This window comes from Jaculus jaculus, chromosome X (assembly GCF_020740685.1).
Source record: "Jaculus jaculus isolate mJacJac1 chromosome X, mJacJac1.mat.Y.cur, whole genome shotgun sequence".
In the NCBI taxonomy this organism is placed as follows: domain Eukaryota; kingdom Metazoa; phylum Chordata; class Mammalia; order Rodentia; family Dipodidae; genus Jaculus; species Jaculus jaculus.
Genome location: NC_059125.1, coordinates 21,288,266 through 21,308,854, shown reverse-complemented (window position 1 = coordinate 21,308,854; position 20,589 = coordinate 21,288,266). Strand labels below are relative to the sequence as shown.

Genomic DNA, 20,589 nt, shown 5'->3' with positions numbered 1-20,589 from the left:
ATTGCCTGGTGGTTAAAGGTGCTTGCTTGCAAATCCTTTTGACCCAGGTTCAACTCCCCAAAACTTGTATAAAGCCAGATGCAAAGTGGAGAGTCTTTCAGTTCCTATGCAGCTGCAAAAGACCTAGTCTCATAGCAGGTGGAACACAGGCACTTCAAAGTTTTCTTCTGACCTCTACACATATGTCGTGGTGTGGGAGCCCCCCCCATACATACATAAACACAAATAAATATAAATAAATAAGTAAGGGTAAGAGGGCTCAATGGTTCACAGAAGAGTGTAAAGTTGGATAATAAGAGATGAGTATGCATATACATGAATTTCAATGAAATGCTATGAGTAAAAGCAATGTCATGAGCAAGGAGTAAAATGTAAAAAAGAATGTATCACTGGAACACCAAAAGGAAGAAAAGTATTTTGGGGCATGTCAGAGCTTCTTCAGAAATCACACTATTGAATATAATCCAATACTTTTGAGCATGGGGGTGGATATCTACTGTGCCTGGAGCTCTGTCATTGGGAAAGAAGAATGAAAGGCAGACTAGAAGGGCTACTTTCAAGTGATTTTAAACACTATTAGAATGCACTGCTATGGCAGATACAGGTTGTGAAAGGAAATAATGTGTCTTTCTCAAGAACGAAAAGGACTGAAATTGCTCTAGACATAGGCAAAAAATGAAAATAGTACTGTTTTATAAGTACTGAAAATCTCTATAATGCTAACAACTTCTACAACTTTTTCTGATTAACTAAGAACAGAAAACTCCCATTTTCAACTTCAGTTACTCATACTACTTATATGGCAGTTCAAACTGTTATCACATCTCCTATCAAATGTGAAAGAAGACTTTTAACATAACAGTGACAAATAAAAGTCCTAGGAAGGAAGAAGAAAAAAAAAAAAACAACAGAAAACAGTGAGTTCACTGAGCACTCATTTACATTTTAAATAATAAACAACATGTATGAGCTATCATTATGTCCTGCACTAGCCATGTTTTATAAGCTTATAAATCCAAAGAATATTTCATTAACCTTGAAAGGCAATAAACCTTAGGATTATGAATTGTATTTTGAAATACATAAGAAAAGCATGCTTTGTGCACAAATCTGAGTTATCTCTTAAAACCTTGAGTGTTAGGAAACATAGGGAAGCACACCTTATTAAAATGCACAGGTTATTACAAAATGAAATTGGAGTCTGACCTTTCACTTTAACCAAAATTGTCCATGTAAAAACAAACCAGAACACCCATTTAAAGTCACAAAATGCTACAGATATATTAGACTAGATACAGGGATGTACTTCCTCCAACAATGTCCCACTTCCAAAAGGCTCCACAGCTTTCCTAAACAGTGCCACTAACTAGTGATTAAGTATTCAAATACAGGAGGGTATCATGGACATTTTACATTTAAACCACCGGAGATGGTTTTAGGGAATAAATGGGTCAAATAGCATACAGTAATGACTGTATTCTGTCACCCTAAAACCTATGAGGATAGGTTAAAAAAGACTATATAGGTACTGTGGTAGGGAGAGGCCATGATAGGTCCCCCAAATATCCCAAAATATACGGTCTTCATTAAGTTAGAAATGAATTTATTTTAATATATAAACTAGTAAACAGAAATCCTAAACTATGCAAGTGACTGTTCCATCAAGTCATCCAAAGTTCCAGGCTCCCTATAATTGCTGCTTTTCTACTTAACTTCATGTACATAGAAACATCTAATTCCCACACTGTAGGAAAGGGAAAGACAAAGTCCAAGGCATATAGGTTCATCAAAATGTAAATACCCAGAGGATTGTACACAACTTTTCTACATTCATCTCATTAGCCCCATCTACACAATACAGCCAATACTAGCTAAGAGAAGATAACACAAGTAGTTTTCATCTGAGTATCCATGTATTCAATTTAAACTTTAGTAGCTATACTAAATGTAACATATTATACAGTATATGACAGAATTGTATATAAATAAATATATACATATAATAAAAATAATATAATTATATAATATAATAACTATATTCCAGGTTTTGGAAACAGCAGATTAAACAATTTTCTAAGAAAGAAAGAATGATATGTATGTTTCAGGCATGTTCACAACCCATATGAATCCCTATATAATAGAGGTCAACTTCTCATCATATTGATGTCTAAATAATTTGATGATCATTAACCCCAGATAATCACTTCCTCCATGTATTTACAATGGTTGTTTAAAAATAGAGAATGAAATATAATAATTTGCTTTAAAAGTGCAAGCCTCTTAGAAGGATGAAAGTATACCACAAGACTTGAAGAAATCAATGAGTAATTTGGTATACTAGCTGTGGAATTAAAAGACCAAAATAAAGGAGCTATTTTAGCAAGATACAATCACACAACTCACAAGTAAAAATGTGCACTTTGCATTAAAAATGTATAAATGTCTGAAACATGAAATCGTTCACTTGTATATAACAAATCACATTTTACATTGAGACAAAAATAGTAGCAGTTCAGAAATCTTCATCAGAAAACAAACCTATAATTGACTCTTCCATTCATTGTTGATCACAGGGACATGCCATTTGTCCTTTCACACCATCAACAATGATTTCATCTGAGTACCCTTCTAAGCATGCCCATTTTATAATTGAATGAATTCACTGCAAAGTCATTTCCCCCCATATTTTCTTCATACCCATTTTCTCAATACTCAATACTTAATACATCCTGATAAACAAGGCATCATATGGTATTGAGTGTTAATTAATGTCTAATGTACCTCATCTTTAGCCTTGTGTCCATTAATAGTTAATACCTTAATATTACCTTTATTTTTAAAAGGTTTAATTAGAATGTACAATATTAGGTTTCATGACTTTATTTTCATGCAATTTTTTTTCTGATTCTTCTCCTCTCCCAACTTTTGTATCCTTTGTACTTTTCCACCTAACTCCTCTAGCCCTCATTCTGCTGTAATTTCACTTGTGTCTCATTGCCTTCACCCTCCTTCCTCAACACCTCTTTTCCATTATTATATTCTATAGTTTCATAACCTATTTCCACACTTACCCAAATTATAGACATACCTATGATGATTATAAACTAGGCTCCACATGTGAGAGAGGGCATTGTCTTTCTGAGTCTGAGTTGCCTCACTTAACATGATATTTTTCATATCCATCCATTGTCCTAAAATTTTCATTATTTCATTTTTCTTAATGTCTTGAATAAAATTCCATTGTGTATATGTAGCACCTATTCATTATATGGTCCTGGTTACAGGCATCTAGGCTAGTTCTATTTCATTGCTATTGTGTATAGTGCGGCAATTAACATTAGCATTTACCAATCTCTGTGGTTTATAGCCAGGAATTGTATATCTGGTTCATATGGTCATTCTATTGCTATGTTGTTGTTGTTTGTTTTGTTTTTTTTTTTTTTTTGAAACCTCCATACCTATTTGCAAACCAGGTGTACTAGTATACAATCACACCAGCAGTGAATAAGGGGTCTTCTTTCCCCACATCTTAATCTCTTTTCTTGTTAACAGTCATTGTTACAGGGATAAAATGGAACCTCAAAGTAGTTTCAATTTGTATTCTCTGGTGGCTAAGGATGTTGAACATTTTTTAAAGTATTTATTGGTTATTTGCATTTATTCTTTGGAGGACTTTCATTTTTCAGTGCATTTGTTAATTGACAGCTTTTTGCTTTTTGTAGTGGTTACATTTTGCAGTTAATTATATATTCTTGATATTAGCCTCCTGTTTGTAGTGTATCTAGGAAAGATTTTTCTCCCATTCTTCAAACTGTCTGCTCTGTTGATCATTTCCTTAACTGTACAGAAACCTTTCAATGTCATGTATTCCCATATGTTAGTTCCTGTTGCTAATTCTTGTGCTGTTGGAATTATGTTCAGAAAAGTAGTATCTACGGCTATATATTGAAGTGTATTCCCTATGTTTTCTTCTATAAGTTTCAACATTTCATGTTTTAACTTAAGACCTTTGATCCACTTGAAGTCATTCCTGTACAGAGTGAAAGATATAGGTTTAATTTCATTCTTATGCAGGCAAATATCTACTTTTACCAGCACCATTTGTTAAATATGGTTCTTTCTACAGAATGTTTTTGAATTAAGTGTTCTTATCTGTGTGGATTTATTTCTGAGTCCTCTATTTTGTTCTATTGGCCCATGGGTCTGTTTTGGTGTCAGTAATGTGCTATCTTTATCACTATGGATCTGTAATATAATTTCATATCAGGGATAATGGTATCTCTAGTAGTCATCATTCTAGAGAGGATTTCTTTGGCTGTTTTCATTCTTTGATATTTCCAAATGAATTCTTGCTTTATTTTTCTTATTCTGTGAAGAATATCATTGGAATTTTGATGGGGATTTCATTGATTCTGTAGATTACTTATGGTGATATAGTCATTTTCACAAGAGTAATACTTCCAATCCAAGAGTATGGAAGGTTTTTCCATTGTCTACTTGCCCCTTTGATTCCTTTTGTTGGTGACTTAAAGCTTTCTTTGTAGATTATTTCACTTCCTTCGTTAGGTTTTTTTCCCGGATTCTTTATATTTTTGGGGAAGAAGGAAGCTATTGTGTTCCTAATTTCTTTCTAAGCAAGTTTCTTATTGTTATATGTGAAATGTACTGATTTTTTATGTTGACTTCCTGCTAGGTTACTGAAAGTGCTTATTAGCTGTGAAGAGTTTTTTGGTACAGTCTATGAGGTTTGTTAGTATAGAATCATACTGTCTGGGAAGAGGGATAGTTTGACTTCTTTCTCACTTATTTTTATCCCTTTTATATATTTTTTTATTGCTCAATATAACCAATTTCTTCCATTCTTTTACTTTTTTCAATGTTCCCTGATAACCGTGCTTTTGGAAGAATTATTTACACTATGGTACTGGTAATTCTTTTCTGTCATAGGTCTTAGTATTTGTTTGGGTAAAATGCCTAGAGCAGTTCCAAAAAGGACTTTCTTTCCTTGTCTGCTGTGTGTGTGTGTGCGTGTGTGTGTGTGTGTGTGTGTGTAGAGAGAGAGAGAGAGACAGAGGTTATTATTTTTCTCATTTATGTTTATCCAAGCTTTCTAAAAATATGAGCCATTTAGTATAACTAATGATAAAAGGTAAATATGCTTTTTAAACTGCTCTGCTTTTATCTTAAGTAGGAAAACTTTGGGACCAAAAAAAATATATATACTAACTGTGACTAAAGAGTAATTTTAATACCCATGATTAATGGTGCAAATAAAATGAAAACCCACCACTACTCAGCATCTTCTTTAAGAAAAAAAGTGATGCTTACTAATTTCTAATGGAACAAGCAACAACTCTAGATGCTGATGCTTTTCAATTAGTGAAGAAATTTTCTTTGAATTAAAATGGAGGGTTTCTTTTTTTAATTTTCCCCCAATAAGTCCCCTAGTGGAGAGAGACTCTCTAGTCTCAGCAGATTTAGAAGTGACTAAACAATACCTAATTAGAAGCTTTCATTAGACAAGAAATGTCTCCACTTAGCTGATTGGAATATACTGGTTGAAAAGAAAATGTATTTTTTTCCCCTTAAGACCTCCTTACAATGTGGCCTAGTTGAAAGCTTGCAGTGTGACAAGGATTGTTCTCATTTTAGATAGCAAATGATTTTTATGATCAATTTTCGTGCTTCCTTCTGAACCTGGCAGGACTGAGCTGACGGTGCAACTTTCTGCCAAAAAGGCAGCAGAAGCATTTAGTGCAATTTACCATAGCTTTTACAGATATCAACTCGAGGCAGCTAGAATACCATTACCTTCAGGACTCCAGTCCTGGCTGACTGATACATCTGATGTGTGTGAATTCCTAGAATATTTCTTAAATTTGTCTCTGATGTCTCTGATTATTGGACAGAAAACAAGAAATGAAATAAAAGAAGAAAGAAATTTGTCTTTCTGTTTTTTGTAATGTGTAGTATTTCAATGCTAATGTCTTCTGTTTTTAGTTCAGTATATCAAAAAGCATTAACATTATTCATTGATATCAAAGGGGAGACCTGGAGGTTGTTTGTTGTTTGTTTGTTGTTGTTGTTTTTTTCCCAGTGTATAAATAGAAGAGGATAATGAAGAGCTATGGTGCTTTCCACAGCTAGAATTGCCTTATCAGAAATTGCAAGTTACAGCAAATTAGAGACTCAAAGAAAAAATGGATAGTGGCTCTTGATAACAAGTTCAATAGTTTGGATTTAAACCGAGAAAATATAAAATTTTATTGCTGATTATTATATTGGGAAAAAAAAGAAACAAATAAATAAGGAAAATATTTATAAAATCCTTTGATAAGCCAAAAACTTCAGGACCATACCTCATGTATATAAATATTGCTTATTTTAATAGCAGTGACCAGTGAAAGCTAAGCGTAGCATTCCCCTTAACATATTTTTTTCTCAGAAAAAAATGTATATTTATGACTCTCACACAAATATAAAAATGGACAGTGTTTGTGTACATGCTCTTCTGGGGCCAAAATCAACTGATACATATGAAATAAAAGAATGTAAAGATGAACTGTAATGTAAATAACAGTTTTTCCACACATGGGAGAGGGGAAATAGAAGAGTCAGATACATCAATATCAGACTTGAGAGAATATATGCATCTATCATTGCCTGAGTTCTAAACCACGAAAATAGCAAGACAGTAAACCAGAGGGTGCGGGTAGTTTTCCACTAAGATAAAAACTTTTCATTCTATATTGCTTTAAAATTAGAATAGGTCGATATAGACTGGGGTGGTTTCTCTTTGACCCATTTATACATCTTCTCTACCCCATCAACCAGTTTCTATGCCATTCTCATTATTTTGAATCCTCAATTTCTCTTTCTCCTTGCCCAGCCTCCCTGTCCTTGCTCTCTGCTTATCAAACAAAATGTTTCTCGCTTCTCTCTCTCTCCCTCTCTCACAAACACTTTCTTTCTTTATTTGTTCTTCCCCTTTATTGCTTTCCTTCTCTTGAGCCCCAATTCTTTCACATTTACAAAATTCAAAGTAAAAACAAATAGCCCCAAACAGTTAATTTTAACCACTTGAACAAAATGTCCTAAAGGTACTGTTTAAGCATTCAAATACCTGGAATTTTTCAAACTTGTCAAATCAAATTTTGGTGGGTAACAGAGCTGAATCTTTTTGACAGTGAGTTTCAGTTTTAGTAAAGTTAAAAAAAAAGTAGTATCTAAAACCATATTCCTGTAATCTAATTAAATATAAAATATATGACAGTACAAAGCAATCAAGTGATATGGGAATAGAAAAGGGCAGGAAGAAACAAAACGGGAAGCATCATTAGGAATTACAAAAGTAACCATCCCTAGAATTTTCCTCTACATCTGGCAAAGATTATTACACGTTAAATTTCTGGTATATGAATTTTTTTTATTTAAATTCATTTTGTGGAATGAAATCCAGGTCAGGCTAGGCAAATGCTCAACCACTGGCCCGTTCCTTCAGCCCAAGAATATCTATTAATAATGATTAATGCTCATTCTAGGCACTAGGAAAACTATGCTTTTTATTATTTTACTCTTAGTACAGAATAATATACTCAGACAGTTGTTAGATAATGAACACAAAAAAGAAAAATCATAGTCGTAGAATGACATTAGTTCTCTTTGTGTGCATGTGCATGCATGTGTATGTGTATGTGTCTCTGTGTGTCTGTGTTTTCATTCTAGTGTCTTTTTACTGGGGACATATTCAAAGATGTCATGCCACAGCTTCTCAATTATTTGTAGTTCCAATTCTAAGAAATACTTTTTCTTTGACCAATTTAAAAATATTGCATTGTCTCCTAAATAGTGTAATGGTATAATAATATTTAACTATTACATAAATCCAATATTCATTTGGTTGTACCAGTTGAAAATAATTTTTGTTTGCAGTTCAGGATTCAATTCTGATTATTTATGGGTTAGAAGTATATCTGGTAATATTTATAGCAGTCTGCTCAATTTCTAGGACCCAATCCAAATTTTTGTTTATGGAATAAACACATTTTTAACATTGTTGTTAAATACATTTTCTTCTTTCTTTGAACTAACAATATCTCTCTATGACTATAACCATTACACATTTTAGAATGATTGATGATATCAACCTCTTAAATGACTAAATGAGTATACAATTATGTTGTTGAGATATACAACATATATAAATTTTGTTAACTATGTTATTAAATGTAAAATATAAATTGGATTAAACTTGTTTGACTGTTTATTTCAAGCATAAATAGGATTTCATTAATTTTATGATCATTAACTTGAAATTATGTATGATTTGAATTTTTACATTTTGTAGACATGGCTTGCCACAGTTTTATTGATGAAGTGGAAAGAATCATGGCAAAACTCAGTGGTTCTAGAAGATAATATTAAAGAATAAAATTTTAGCCATATTATCTATAGTTGAATAAGCTTATATATATATATATATATTTAAATTATCCATTGTAAAATAATCTCAAATTTATCAAGCTTAAAAATTTATTTTAAGCCAGGCATGGTAGAGTGCACCTTTAACCCCAGCACTCAGGAGGCAGAGGTTGGAGCGTCACTGTGAAGGAGGCCACCCTGAGACTACATAGTAAATTTCAGGTCATCCTGGGCAAGAGTGAGACCCTATCTCAGAAATTGAAAAATAAAAACAGGCTGGAGGGATGGCTTAATGGTTAAGGCATTTGCCAGCAAAGCCAGTGGATCCAGGTTCTATTCCCCAGGACCTATATTAGCCAGATGCACAATGGGCTGCACACATCTGGAATTTACAGTGGCTGGAGGCCCAGGCTCACCCATTCATTTCTTCATTTCTTCTCTCTCTCTCTCCCTCTTTTGCTGTTAAATAAATAAATAGTATTTTTAAAATATTTAATTAAAGTTTTTTTTTTTTTTTTTTTTTTTTTTTTACTAAATTGTGTTTGCTCATTAGTTATTTATCTTGAGCAGGTTGTGCCTCATTCTAAAATTTCATAAGTAAATGTTTAGTACTTTTAGAATTAATGCTCTTCAGACCCACAAGCATTTCTTGTTTTATGTATTCTGGCTCGTTTGGGTTTCTTAATGTTATTTTTCTCAGGATTTAAATGTTTGTACTGGGCGCTGGTTATTGCACTTGTCTGCAAAGCCTAATGACCCAGGGTCAGTTCCCCAGTACCCACATAAATCCAGATGCACAAGGTAGTACATGAATTTGGAGTTTGTTTACAATGGCTAGAGGCCCTGGCATGATCATTCTCTCTGTTTCTCTCTCTCTCTCTCTCTCTCTCTCTCTCTCTCTCTCTCTCTCTCTCTCTCTCTTTGTTGCTCTGTCTCTCTCTATTTCTAATAAATAAATTAAATATTTTTAAAAGAGTATGCAAATATATTTAGACAATAGATAAGTCTTCTAGAAATTATTACCTAGACTTAATTTGTTCTACAAGGCAGTGAACCATACTTGACCTCATTTTTCTCTTTAGAAAAATTCAAACCATAGATTTTTCTCATTTTCACATAACAATAGAGAAGAATTAAATACCGAAAGGAAAGATTCTACAACTTTATCAATAAATTATTGCTATATATACAGATAGATAGATAGATAGATAGATAGATAGATAGATAGATAGATAGATAGATATTTGAAGCAGGACTTTCTTCAGAAAATAAAAATATAGACTTTTTTTCTGAATTGAGTAAGTATACTTTCACATTGTCTTTGAATAATGATTAGTTTTTTGTTGTTGTTGTTATTTTGTTTGTTTGTTTGTTTTGTTTTTTCAAGATAGGGACTTACATTACTCCAGGCTGACCTGGAACTCACTATGTAGTCTCGGGGAGGCCTCAAACTCACAGTGATCAACCTACCTCTGCCTCCCAAGTGCTGGGATTAAAGGTGTAAGCCACCATGCCCAGCTTCTGATTAGTTTTTTTATGCCTTATTTAATGTTAAGAAGTTTTAAATCATCATCAAATAAAAATAGTGCTAATAGGTTTCTTTGTATATATTTAATTTAATAATACTCTAATCCACATTTCATACTTTTAAATTAACATATATTGGGATTACATATGAATAGAGTTCAGAATGGCATTCAACACATCCCTTCTCCATACGTTGACAATATCATGGAATAAGCATTATATCTTAGCCTTACCATTTCTTTACCTTCACAGTCTTTGAGCTACTCTCTTCCAGATCTTCATAAAATTGACAATTGGTTGTTTTTAACCCTAGTCATCCTCTGCTGTAGAACATTAGAACTGATATTCCCTATATTCATGTTCACCCACACTCTATTAGTCACAATCATGCTTCCAATGTAAGTCAACACTCTCATTTTCTCTATAGGGAGATAGATCATACGGTATTTGTCTTTCTGGGTCTGGCCTATTTCCGTTAACATAATGTCCTCCAGCTCCATCTATTTGGTTGCAAACAAGATTTCATTCTTGCTTGTGGCTAAATGATAGTCATTTATACATATATATCACAGTTTCTCTATCTATGCACTGACTGACAACTAGGTTGATTTCATATCTTAGCTCTTACAAATAGTGTTTCAGTGAATATTAACATGCAAGCATGTCTTTGGTAAGCTTTTTACATTTCCTTTGATTATATATATATACACAGAAGTTGGGTAGATGAATCATAAGGTAGACCTATTTTTAGTTTTATGAGGAACCTCAATACTATTCTCAATAATGGCTGGACTAATTTATATTTCCACCAACAAACATCTATAGCAATTGATTTTCAGTAAAAATATCAAAACATCCCTCTTCAACAAACGATGTTGTTGCTGGATATCCAACTGAAGAAAATTGAGAGTCTCATATCTTTCACCCTACAAAAACAACAAGCAAAATGGATCTGAGGACCTAAGTGTGAAACCAGAAACTATAAAGCTAGTAAAAACAAACATAGAGGGCTGGAGAGATGGCTTAGCGGTTAAGCGCTTGCCTGTGAAGCCTAAGGACCCCGGTTCGAGGCTCGGTTCCCCAGGTCCCACGTTAGCCAGATGCACAAGGGGGCGCACGCGTCTGGAGTTCGTTTGCAGTGGCTGGAAGCCCTGGCGCGCCCATTCTCTCTCTTTCCCTCTATGTGTCTTTCTCTCTGTGTCTGTCACTCTCAAATAAATAAATAAAAAATGAACCAAAAAAAAAAAAAAAAAAACATAGAGGAAGCCCTTCAGGACATCAGGCAAAAAAAAAATGGCATTTTTGGATACAACCACTAAAATGCATGAAACAAAAAGCCAAAAATAGGTAAATAGGATTATGTCACATTAGCTTCTGCAAAGCAGTGGAAACAGTCAACAGAATAAAGATATGACCTAGACATTGAAAAAAAACCATATTGGCCAAATGATCTTCTGATTTAAGAATTCACTAAACAAAACAAAACCCCAGAAATGCATTGAAAATGGGAAAATTATCTTAACAGACATATGTCAAAAGAAGACAAATGGATAACCAACAAGTATATGAAAAAATGTTGTTTACATCATTTGGCTACAGGGAAATGTCTACAATGAAAATTCATCAAATCAAACAATAAACAGTGTTTTAGTATAAAACAGGTTGATGTGAAACTTTATATGTAGTTGAGGATGAACTTGAACTCCTAATATTATTGCCAGTAACTACCAATTCTGGAACCATAGACAGGTGTAATCATGCTCAACTTACAAACAGAAGTTTAAAAAATTATTTGTTGATTGATTTGCATAAAGAGAGAGATTAAGAGAAGAGAGAGACAGAGAGAAAGGGAGTGAAAGGGCCCCAGCTACTGCAAACTCCAGATGCATGCACTACTTTGTGCATCTGTCTTTACGTGGGTACTGGAGAAATGGATTCAGGTCCTTAAGCTTTGGAGGCAAGTGCCTTAACTGCTGAGCCATATTTCCAGCCCCTCAAACATAATTTTTTAAATATTTTTGTTTATTTTTTCTTTATTTGAAAGTGACAGAGAAAGAAGGAGAGAGAGAGAGAGAGAGAGAGAGAGAGAGAGAGAGAGAGAGAGAGAGAGAGAAAGAGAAAGACAGAGACAGAGAGAGAGAGAGAATGGGCGCACCAGGGCCTCCAGCCACTGCAAACGAACTCCAGATGCATGTGCCCCCCTTGTGCATCTGGCTAATGTGGGTCCTGGGGAAACGAGCCTTGAACCGGGGTCCTTAGGCTTCACAGGCAAGTGCTTAACCACTAAGCCATCTATCCAGCCCAAACACAAATTTTTAAAGTCAAACATTCTAAAACAAAACAATCCAAAAACAAGCCAAGTTGATTCTTACATGCTGAAGAATAATGGTGGAAAGATAGTAAAGGTCCTTTTTCTTAAATAAGCCATTATCTTTCTATTAAATCAGAAAATGTTTTTAGTCCAGTAAAACCAAAGTGGTTCCTAACACACAGACTTGAATATGAGCAGAGGTGATTCAGGCAGTGTCAGGTATGCACAGACAAAGATAGTGCTGTATGTTCAGAGCCAGGGCTAAAGTGAAGTCACATGATATAACATGGGTGAGTGCTACCAATCAATTCATTTTATATCTGATTTCTAATTATTTATGGTCTTTGTACACTCAGAAACCTTTTACTGTCATGAAATTTCTGTGATCCCCAAATTCAGTTACATAAACTCTTAGTTGTCTCAATCCAGTTTAAGATGCTATACAGTATAATGTACATGAACCTTCAAAACAGTAAGCTAAGCAAAAGATGCCACGTGCAAAAGGCTACATATTATATCAGTATATTTATTTTTTTTTAAATATTTTTTTTAATTTTTATTTATTTATTTATTTGAGAGCAACAGACACAGAGAGAAAGACAGATAGAGGGAGAGAGAGAGAATGGGCACGCCAGGGCTTCCAGCCTCTGCAAACGAACTCCAGACGCGTGCGCCCCCTTGTGCATCTGGCTAACGTGGGACCTGGGGAACCGAGCCTCGAACCGGGGTCCTTAGGCTTCACAGGCAAGCGCTTAACCGCTAAGCCATCTCTCCAGCCCTATATCAGTATATTTATAACCGATATCCAGAGAATGAGAAAAGGAATAAACTAGGAGGCTATCATGTTCTGGTAAGGGGAGTGGTTGCTAATTTGAGAATATTTCCTTTTGGAATGATGAAAGTGTCTTAATTTTTTGTGTGTGTGATGCTCATTGCACAATTTTGTGACTATGATAAAAACTATTGAATCAAATGTTTTAAATGGCTAAGTTTATGGTATATAGACTACATCTCAATAAATCATAAAATAAGCAGATTGTGAGTGGAAAAATGTTCAGCAGTTAAAGGAACTTGTTTGCAAAGCTTGGTGACCTGGGTTTGATTCCCTAGTACTCACATAAAGCTAGATACATAAAGTTTGTTAGCAGTGGTAATAGTCCCTGGCATACCTATTAGCACTTGCTCTCTCTCTCGCTCGCTCGCTCTCGCTCTCACTCTCTCCTTGAAGAGATTTTTCAGTGGTTAAGGGGCTTGCCTGCTAAGCCTAAGGATCAGGGTTTGGTTCCCCAGTACCCTCATAAAGCTAAATGCACTAGGTGGCACATGTGTCTGGAGTTTGTTTGCAGTGGCTAGAGGCCCAGGTGTACCCATTCGCCCCTGCCCCACATCTCCCTGCCTCTTTTTCTCCCTCTCTCATAAATACATAAACATTTTGTTAATTAAGCATGTTGCATCTTGAAAAACAATTGCATAAGCAGTGGTATACTGTCAAATGTATACCAATTAAATCTGAAAATGTATTTCTGCCAGGAATGTAGTTTATATTTTGCTCACTTTGGCAAATGCAACTATGAAGATATATGAGGTAGGGTATGGCTGTATGCCAGGCTGACCTGGAACTCACTATGTAGTCTCAAGGCAGCATCAAACTCACAGTGATCCACCTACCTTTGCCTCCCGAGTGTTGGGACTAAAGGAATGCAACACTACACCTGGATTCCAATTATTTTCTTAATGTAAGCCTTACTCCTAATATAACAGCTGTAAACATGATATACTTGTAAATTTAATTTACATTATTAGCATTTTTCATCACTATTTTGAGTATAGAAAATTAACAAAATAGTAAGGCATAACTTGATGTGTAAGATAAATATTCACACCGTGGATGATTACAAGTTACCACTGTGTCATTACATGAGTTTGGAAGAGACACACAGAATTGCACTGTTGTATAGAATCATCACCATACAGGTAATTCTACTTGTGAATAATCCCCAGAGCCTAGATGATAGCAAAATGTAACAAAATAAGTAGGATGTTTTGAGTATGTGATATCTATTACCTTTGTTTTAATTAGTTGTGCTTCTATGTTTTAGCCTCATGGTGACACACTGTTAAAGTAACTGTCTGAGGTAGGAAGGTCTGCATTGATAATCTGCATTGATAATCCGAAGGCTAGTTTGCAAGCTAGATTTGACGTATTGAGATTTGTGAATATGTAACCTTAAATTAAATATACTTAAAAAGAGAAACAAAAAAACTACATATCAATCTTCCCAGTGTACAAGTAGCTGAGGCAAGAGGATCATGATTTACAGGCTAACCTGTTAAATATATACTTAAATTCAGTTCAGCCTTGGAATGATAGAAAAATCTTTTTAAAAATATTTTCTTTGCAAGGAGATAGAGAGAGAAAGAAGAAAGGAAGGAAGGAAGGAAGGAAGGAAGGAAGGAAGGAAGGAAGGAAGGAAGGAAGGAAGGAAGTAAGTTAGTGGGTGTGCTAGAAACTGACACTATATATGAACTGATTCGTGTACCACTTTGTGTATCTGGTTTTATGTGCTTAATTGGGAACCAAACCCAGGCCATCAGACTTTGCAAGCAAGCTTCTTTAACTGCTCAGCCATCTCTCCAGGCTTATAGCAAAACTTTTTTTCCCAAAATAAAAACAAAGGAAATAAGAACAAGTGTAAATTTAAAATACATTGAACAGAATATTAATTTGAACTTATGGAGTTTCTAACATATTCAAGACACTCTAATGTGTGCTGGTAATACAAAAGGAAATAAATGTACACTTTTTATATTTAGGAATTGTTTAATCTAGTTGCTCAATAGACATACAAGCAAACCAAATGTTTTAAGAAATATATACAACACAAATATGTTCCAAGAGGTATGGAGAAGCCATGACAAAGTGACTGAATCATTGTGAAAATATGGGACTACTGTGTGAGTTGTCTTCTTAGAGAAAATAAAGAATTCAATAAGCTGGCCATTGTGGTACACACCTTTAATCCCAGCACTCCAGAGTCAGGCAGAGGTAGAAGGATTGCCATGATTTCAAAACCATCCTGAGACTACATAAGGAATACCATATCTGCCTGGGCTAGAGCAAGACCTTGCTTTGAAAAACAAAAACAAAACAAACAAACAAAAAAAGAATTTGATAAAAAGAATAATATTGAAACATGACAAAAGGAGATTTGTAATGAATGAACTATTTTTCTTCTTCTTCTTTTTTTTTTTTTTCCCCACAAGGTAGGGTCTCTTTCTCTAGCCCAGGCTGATGTAGAATGCACCATGGAGTCTCAAGCTGGCCTATAACTCACACTGATCCTTCTATCTCTGCCTCCTGAATGCTGGGTTTAAAGGCATGCTACAGAACACAACTATTCTTACAAGCATGACCAACAATCCCCAATGAGGAGGGTCCCTTCAGAGAAGGGAGGACAGGGAGATGGCTAACCATTGTACCAGCATGGCTGTCTACACACTGAGTATGTACATAACTGATAAAAAAAAATTAGATATAGCCAGGCAGGGTGGTGCATGCTTATAATCCAAGCACTCAGCAATTAGGATGCAGAGATAGGAGGATCATTGTGAGTTGGAGGCTACACTGAGACTCCATAGTGAATTCCAGGTCAGCCTTGGCTAGAGAGAGACCCTAGCATCTATGATTTATCTCTTAGAGTAATTATATGGAAATAATGTGATATTTGAAAGGACTATTTCTTATGTGATCCCAGAGTATCATAACATTCTTACACCTTATGGTTCTCTCTACTCCAACCCCAACTTTGGAAAGGCAATGATTTCTTTAGAAAGCATATGTAATTTTTTTCAGTCCCCATATGTAACCTTTCTGCACAGCTTGCCATTGTTTTTAAATGATAGTTTCAATTTTTCCACATACCCTACACAGAAAATCAGACCTGCTACTGCTCTGTTCAGATCTGTACCCCCATATTCCTTTCATACCCACCTTCCATGTACATACACTTTCACACACTATGAAGTCATCTTTATTTCCTCCAGAATTAACTAGGTTACTCTCATTGATGTTGTTTCTTATCTTCCATCTATCCTCTTTTATTCATTCCATGAATTGCACTATTCCACTCCCTCGCTCATAGAATCCCACCTGGCCCTAATTTGGATGAGATTCTCGTGGGTATTAATACAGGACTGCAAAGGCTGAAGGCAAAGTGGTCAAAGACCAGTTGAGCCACAATGACTGAGAAAGCATCTTACATAGGATCAGAAGCCATCTCCTAGGGTTGGCATCCCAAAGCCTGCAGAGAAAGGAAATGAGGTTGGAAAAATGCAGTTTGTTTACCTGGGAAAGAAGAAGAGTAATATGAAAGACTAATCCAGGTCCCAGTGAGACCTTCTGTTAAAAAGAGCAGCAGAGGGCTGGAGAGATGGCTTAGCTGTTAAGCGCCTGCCTGTGAAGCCTAAGGACCCCGGTTCGAGGCTTGGTTCCCCAGGTCCCACGTTAGCCAGATGCACAAGGGGGCGCACGCGTCTGGAGTTCGTTTGCAGAGACTGGAAGCCCTGGCGCGCCCATTCTCTCTCTCTCCCTCTATCTGTCTTTCTCTCTGTGTCTGTCGCTCTCAAATAAATAAATAAAAAATTAAAAAAAAAAGAGCAGCAGAGTGCATTCTGCTTTGCTATATGTATATCCTGCCATAGCAATAATAAGCACAATTTTGAGATATGTCCACTAATAACTCAGAGCTTAGTGGTAAGGCTTGAAGACCTTAGGAATGGCCATGCTGGGATCTGAAAACATAAATATTAGATTTGTTCAAATTTGTGTCATAATTTATTGATACATCCAGTTAAATAAACCAGCTTACTTCAAATATCACAAACATGTAACTAACACTCAGATTTCAGTCCCTCTTGTCATGCTCATCCCTAAGCACTCTCTTACTCTCATCTAAATGGAATTGGCTGTTACTGGACCCTATTCTGTTCCCAGTTTCTATCTGCATATGAGGCCAGAAAGATTATGAAACTAGTAGAGTAAGGTTTGCATATGCCAGGTATTAAAAGATGGTACAAAGTATCCTGCCATAATTGAAGCCTTCTGGAAACATTACGTTCACTTCTACCATTTAGTAAAGAACTTCTCTTTATTACAGTAAGCAATCGACTTATGTCCACCATTATACACAATAAAATGTACAATGAATAGTGTATACTATAATGAAAAAAAATAACCTCAACAACATTAATGTCACTGATTTCAACTCTGATGAAAGGCCCAAATAGTTATCATAACAAATTACTAAATTATTTTAATCATATCATATGTTATTTTCATTAAAATATTATTTGATATGGACTAAAAACATCATAGTAACATTTTCTTGGAATTTTGGAGTTAAATTTTCTTTTCTTTCTTAGGTAAAGACTGACCTGTTTCCCATATTAAAAATTGAGAAACATTTTCTACCTGTTCCATAAAATAATACAATCACCAAGATTATATACCCTCTGATAGAATGCCTTGAAAAATGCAACAACCTCTTGGATCCTTCCCAATAATTCATAACTTAAATCTAATCATAAGAAAATATGTCTAAACCTAATTGGAAGAACACTCTATAAGGAAACGCTGACTGATCCTCTTGTGAATCTAACTCTCGTTCCGTGAAATAAACCATACTGTTCTGTTAATTTGACAAAGATAGAAGATACCTGAAAATTTACTGTTTTATAAAGATATTTCATGAAATCAATAAAATGATCAGATTGTTACCAGCAAGTTTTTCTAAGATAAGTGTGTACAAATAATTTCATAACATGTTCCTGTTATTTCTCTCCACAGGTGATGCTGCTAATCTAACATGCAGAGCCTTCTTTGGGTACAGTGGAGATGTTAGTCCATTAATCTACTGGATGAAAGGAGAGAAGTTTATTGAAGATCTGGACGAAAATCGAGTTTGGGAAAGTGACATTAGGTAAAATATGTTTTTCTTCTTTTAACTTGTATAGTTGAGTTAACATTTGCTCTGTTAGGGAATAAAAAGTGAGCTAAAGCAAATGAACATTTATTTTTTTCAATTTATTTTGTTTTTTTATTATCTTGAAAGAAATACTATGATATTTAATGTCAAGTTAACAAAGCATGCTTAAGAACTGAGTATGGAATAGTACTGGATGAATAATATCATTTGTAAAGACCAAGAGTAATTTTAAAAGGAGTGTTTCACTAGTAAAAATAATGTAAACTATAGAATATATAGGAGCCCTTTCTATCCTGGCAAAAAATCACTACTCTTTTTCTTATGAAAGTGATTTTTTTTTAATACTGAGAGGAATTAGAGTGGTGTCAAATGCATGTATTTTAAGTATTTGAAAGGCTAAAGAAGAATGATTACAGTGAGTTCAATGCCAGCATGATTTACATGGTGAGTTTATAGCACCCTGGGCCAGAGTCTCAAAAATATAACCATACTAATTTCTGGCAAGAACTATTAACAAATTATTATGATGATTCAAAAAAAATCTGTCCATTTTCGTTTTGTGTTTTTGCATGTTTAAGCTGCCAAGCAGTATATAAATCACTTGATGGAATGATAAAGAGTATAAAACACTTTAATGATCTTTTTTACCCTGGCTGTAACACACACACACACATACAACTAATAGTGGAAATCCTATTAAGAAAATAAACCTTTAATATCCTACCTGCTTTGAATGCATAATGCATTCAATGAAGTGTCTTTGGGTTTCAATGTGCTTACATATTTATTCACTCAATGTTTAAGTCTCAAAGCATTCAATGCTGAAAGAAATTGCGTTTGGATATACAAACTGATTTCTAATCCGAACATAAATAAGAAAGGGCAATCATAATGATAACTAAATCATATTCAAATAAAAATAATGATAATTACTCATGATTTTATATCTAAAGGTTGAACCTTCTCATTGATATGAGGATTTAAACCATGCTTCTCCTTTTTGAATACTAAAATTTTAAATTTTTTATCAAGGGTGTAAGAAAAAAAGGTTTTTCTGTAGAAAATTAAAAAAAAAAAACATTTTAAATGCCATATAAGATCATTTCTACTGGGATTTTCTTTCTGGCAGAAAATACACAATATCTCTCCCTAGTGTTCCAATGGGATTCTGCAAAGCCCAGATGAGCAATTTTTCACTATGTTTTACAAATGTCCTTTTTCCATTTCTCACATATGAAACTTCACTGTTACCATTGACCCATACTTTGAAGATTTTAAATTAAAGGAATAACATAACCTATCTTTTATTGTCTCTCTTCTTGTGTGTGCTTAAAGAAAGTTCTTGAAAGATACTTTTTAAATTTTGCATGAGGAAGTGGTCTACACTGATGATCCATCAACAGCCAAGGTAGGGAAAGGAGGTAGAAATACTGAAAGCAAGGAAAGGGAGCCCTGGCTTGAGAACCTTTCTATTTGGTCTCAGAGATTGCTAAAATCTTTCACAGTCAGGTTAATGAGCATTTACCATTAATTTTAAATATCCGAATTGAAAAGCTATTAGAACTTTTAGTCCTAGGGTTTATAATTGCCTATTTTTTTTTTTTTGACTCCGTGCAGCTGATTTTTTATCATTAGCAAGAGTCGGGCTGGAGGTTTCCATTGAAATGTCAAAATAGCCCAGAAATTTTCTTTTTTAAAATTTGTTTTCTTTTAAAACTAATCTGGTATATAATTAGGCCTCCAGCTTAAGACTTCAAAATTTCTTATCTCAACGTTACATCTTATTTCTTCTTAAAGTAAAAGCAATTTGTAAACTTTTCTTCAAGGTCTCTCTCACTTCTCTATTATGACAGCATGATTGTCCTGCTAAGAGAGATAATTAACTGCAAGTTCATTAGCATCTACAAGACAAGCGTCCTCATTAGAAATGAAGAAGAAAAAGGCATGATATAATTTAATTAACATAGCATCAACTCATAGCCAGATTTGAAGCACAAGTTCTGTAGGTATTTTTACATCAGAATCAGATTCATCTACATTTCTTTCTTTTTTATGTATGTGTATGTGTATGTTTGTGTGGGGTTTTTTGTTTCGTTTTCCTTTATGTTTTAGAATTCTTAAGGAACATCTTGGAGAACAGGAAGTTTCTATCTCATTAATTGTTGACTCTGTGGAAGAAGGTGACTTGGGAAATTACTCCTGTTACGTTGAAAATGGAAATGGACGTCGACATGCCAGTGTTCTCCTTCATAAACGAGGTGAGTGTATCATTCCATTCCTAGTAGAAATTTTAATGTTCAATGAGAGGAGAATCACTGGAATCTACACACAAAAATATCATATTTT

General features: G+C 34.5%; 1 protein-coding gene across 2 annotated transcripts in view; it reads left to right on the top strand.

Annotated features, from left to right (window-relative positions):
• Nucleotides 1-20,589, top strand: part of Il1rapl1 (interleukin 1 receptor accessory protein like 1) — a 1,362,835-nt gene that overhangs the window by 1,291,573 nt on the left and 50,673 nt on the right. For both annotated transcript variants that reach the window (XM_004663684.2, XM_045140535.1), the window contains exons 7-8: nucleotides 18,105-18,237; nucleotides 20,356-20,501. In XM_004663684.2, coding sequence (XP_004663741.1) covers nucleotides 18,105-18,237; nucleotides 20,356-20,501 — 279 coding nt within the window. The remainder of the gene's footprint in view (nucleotides 1-18,104; nucleotides 18,238-20,355; nucleotides 20,502-20,589) is intronic.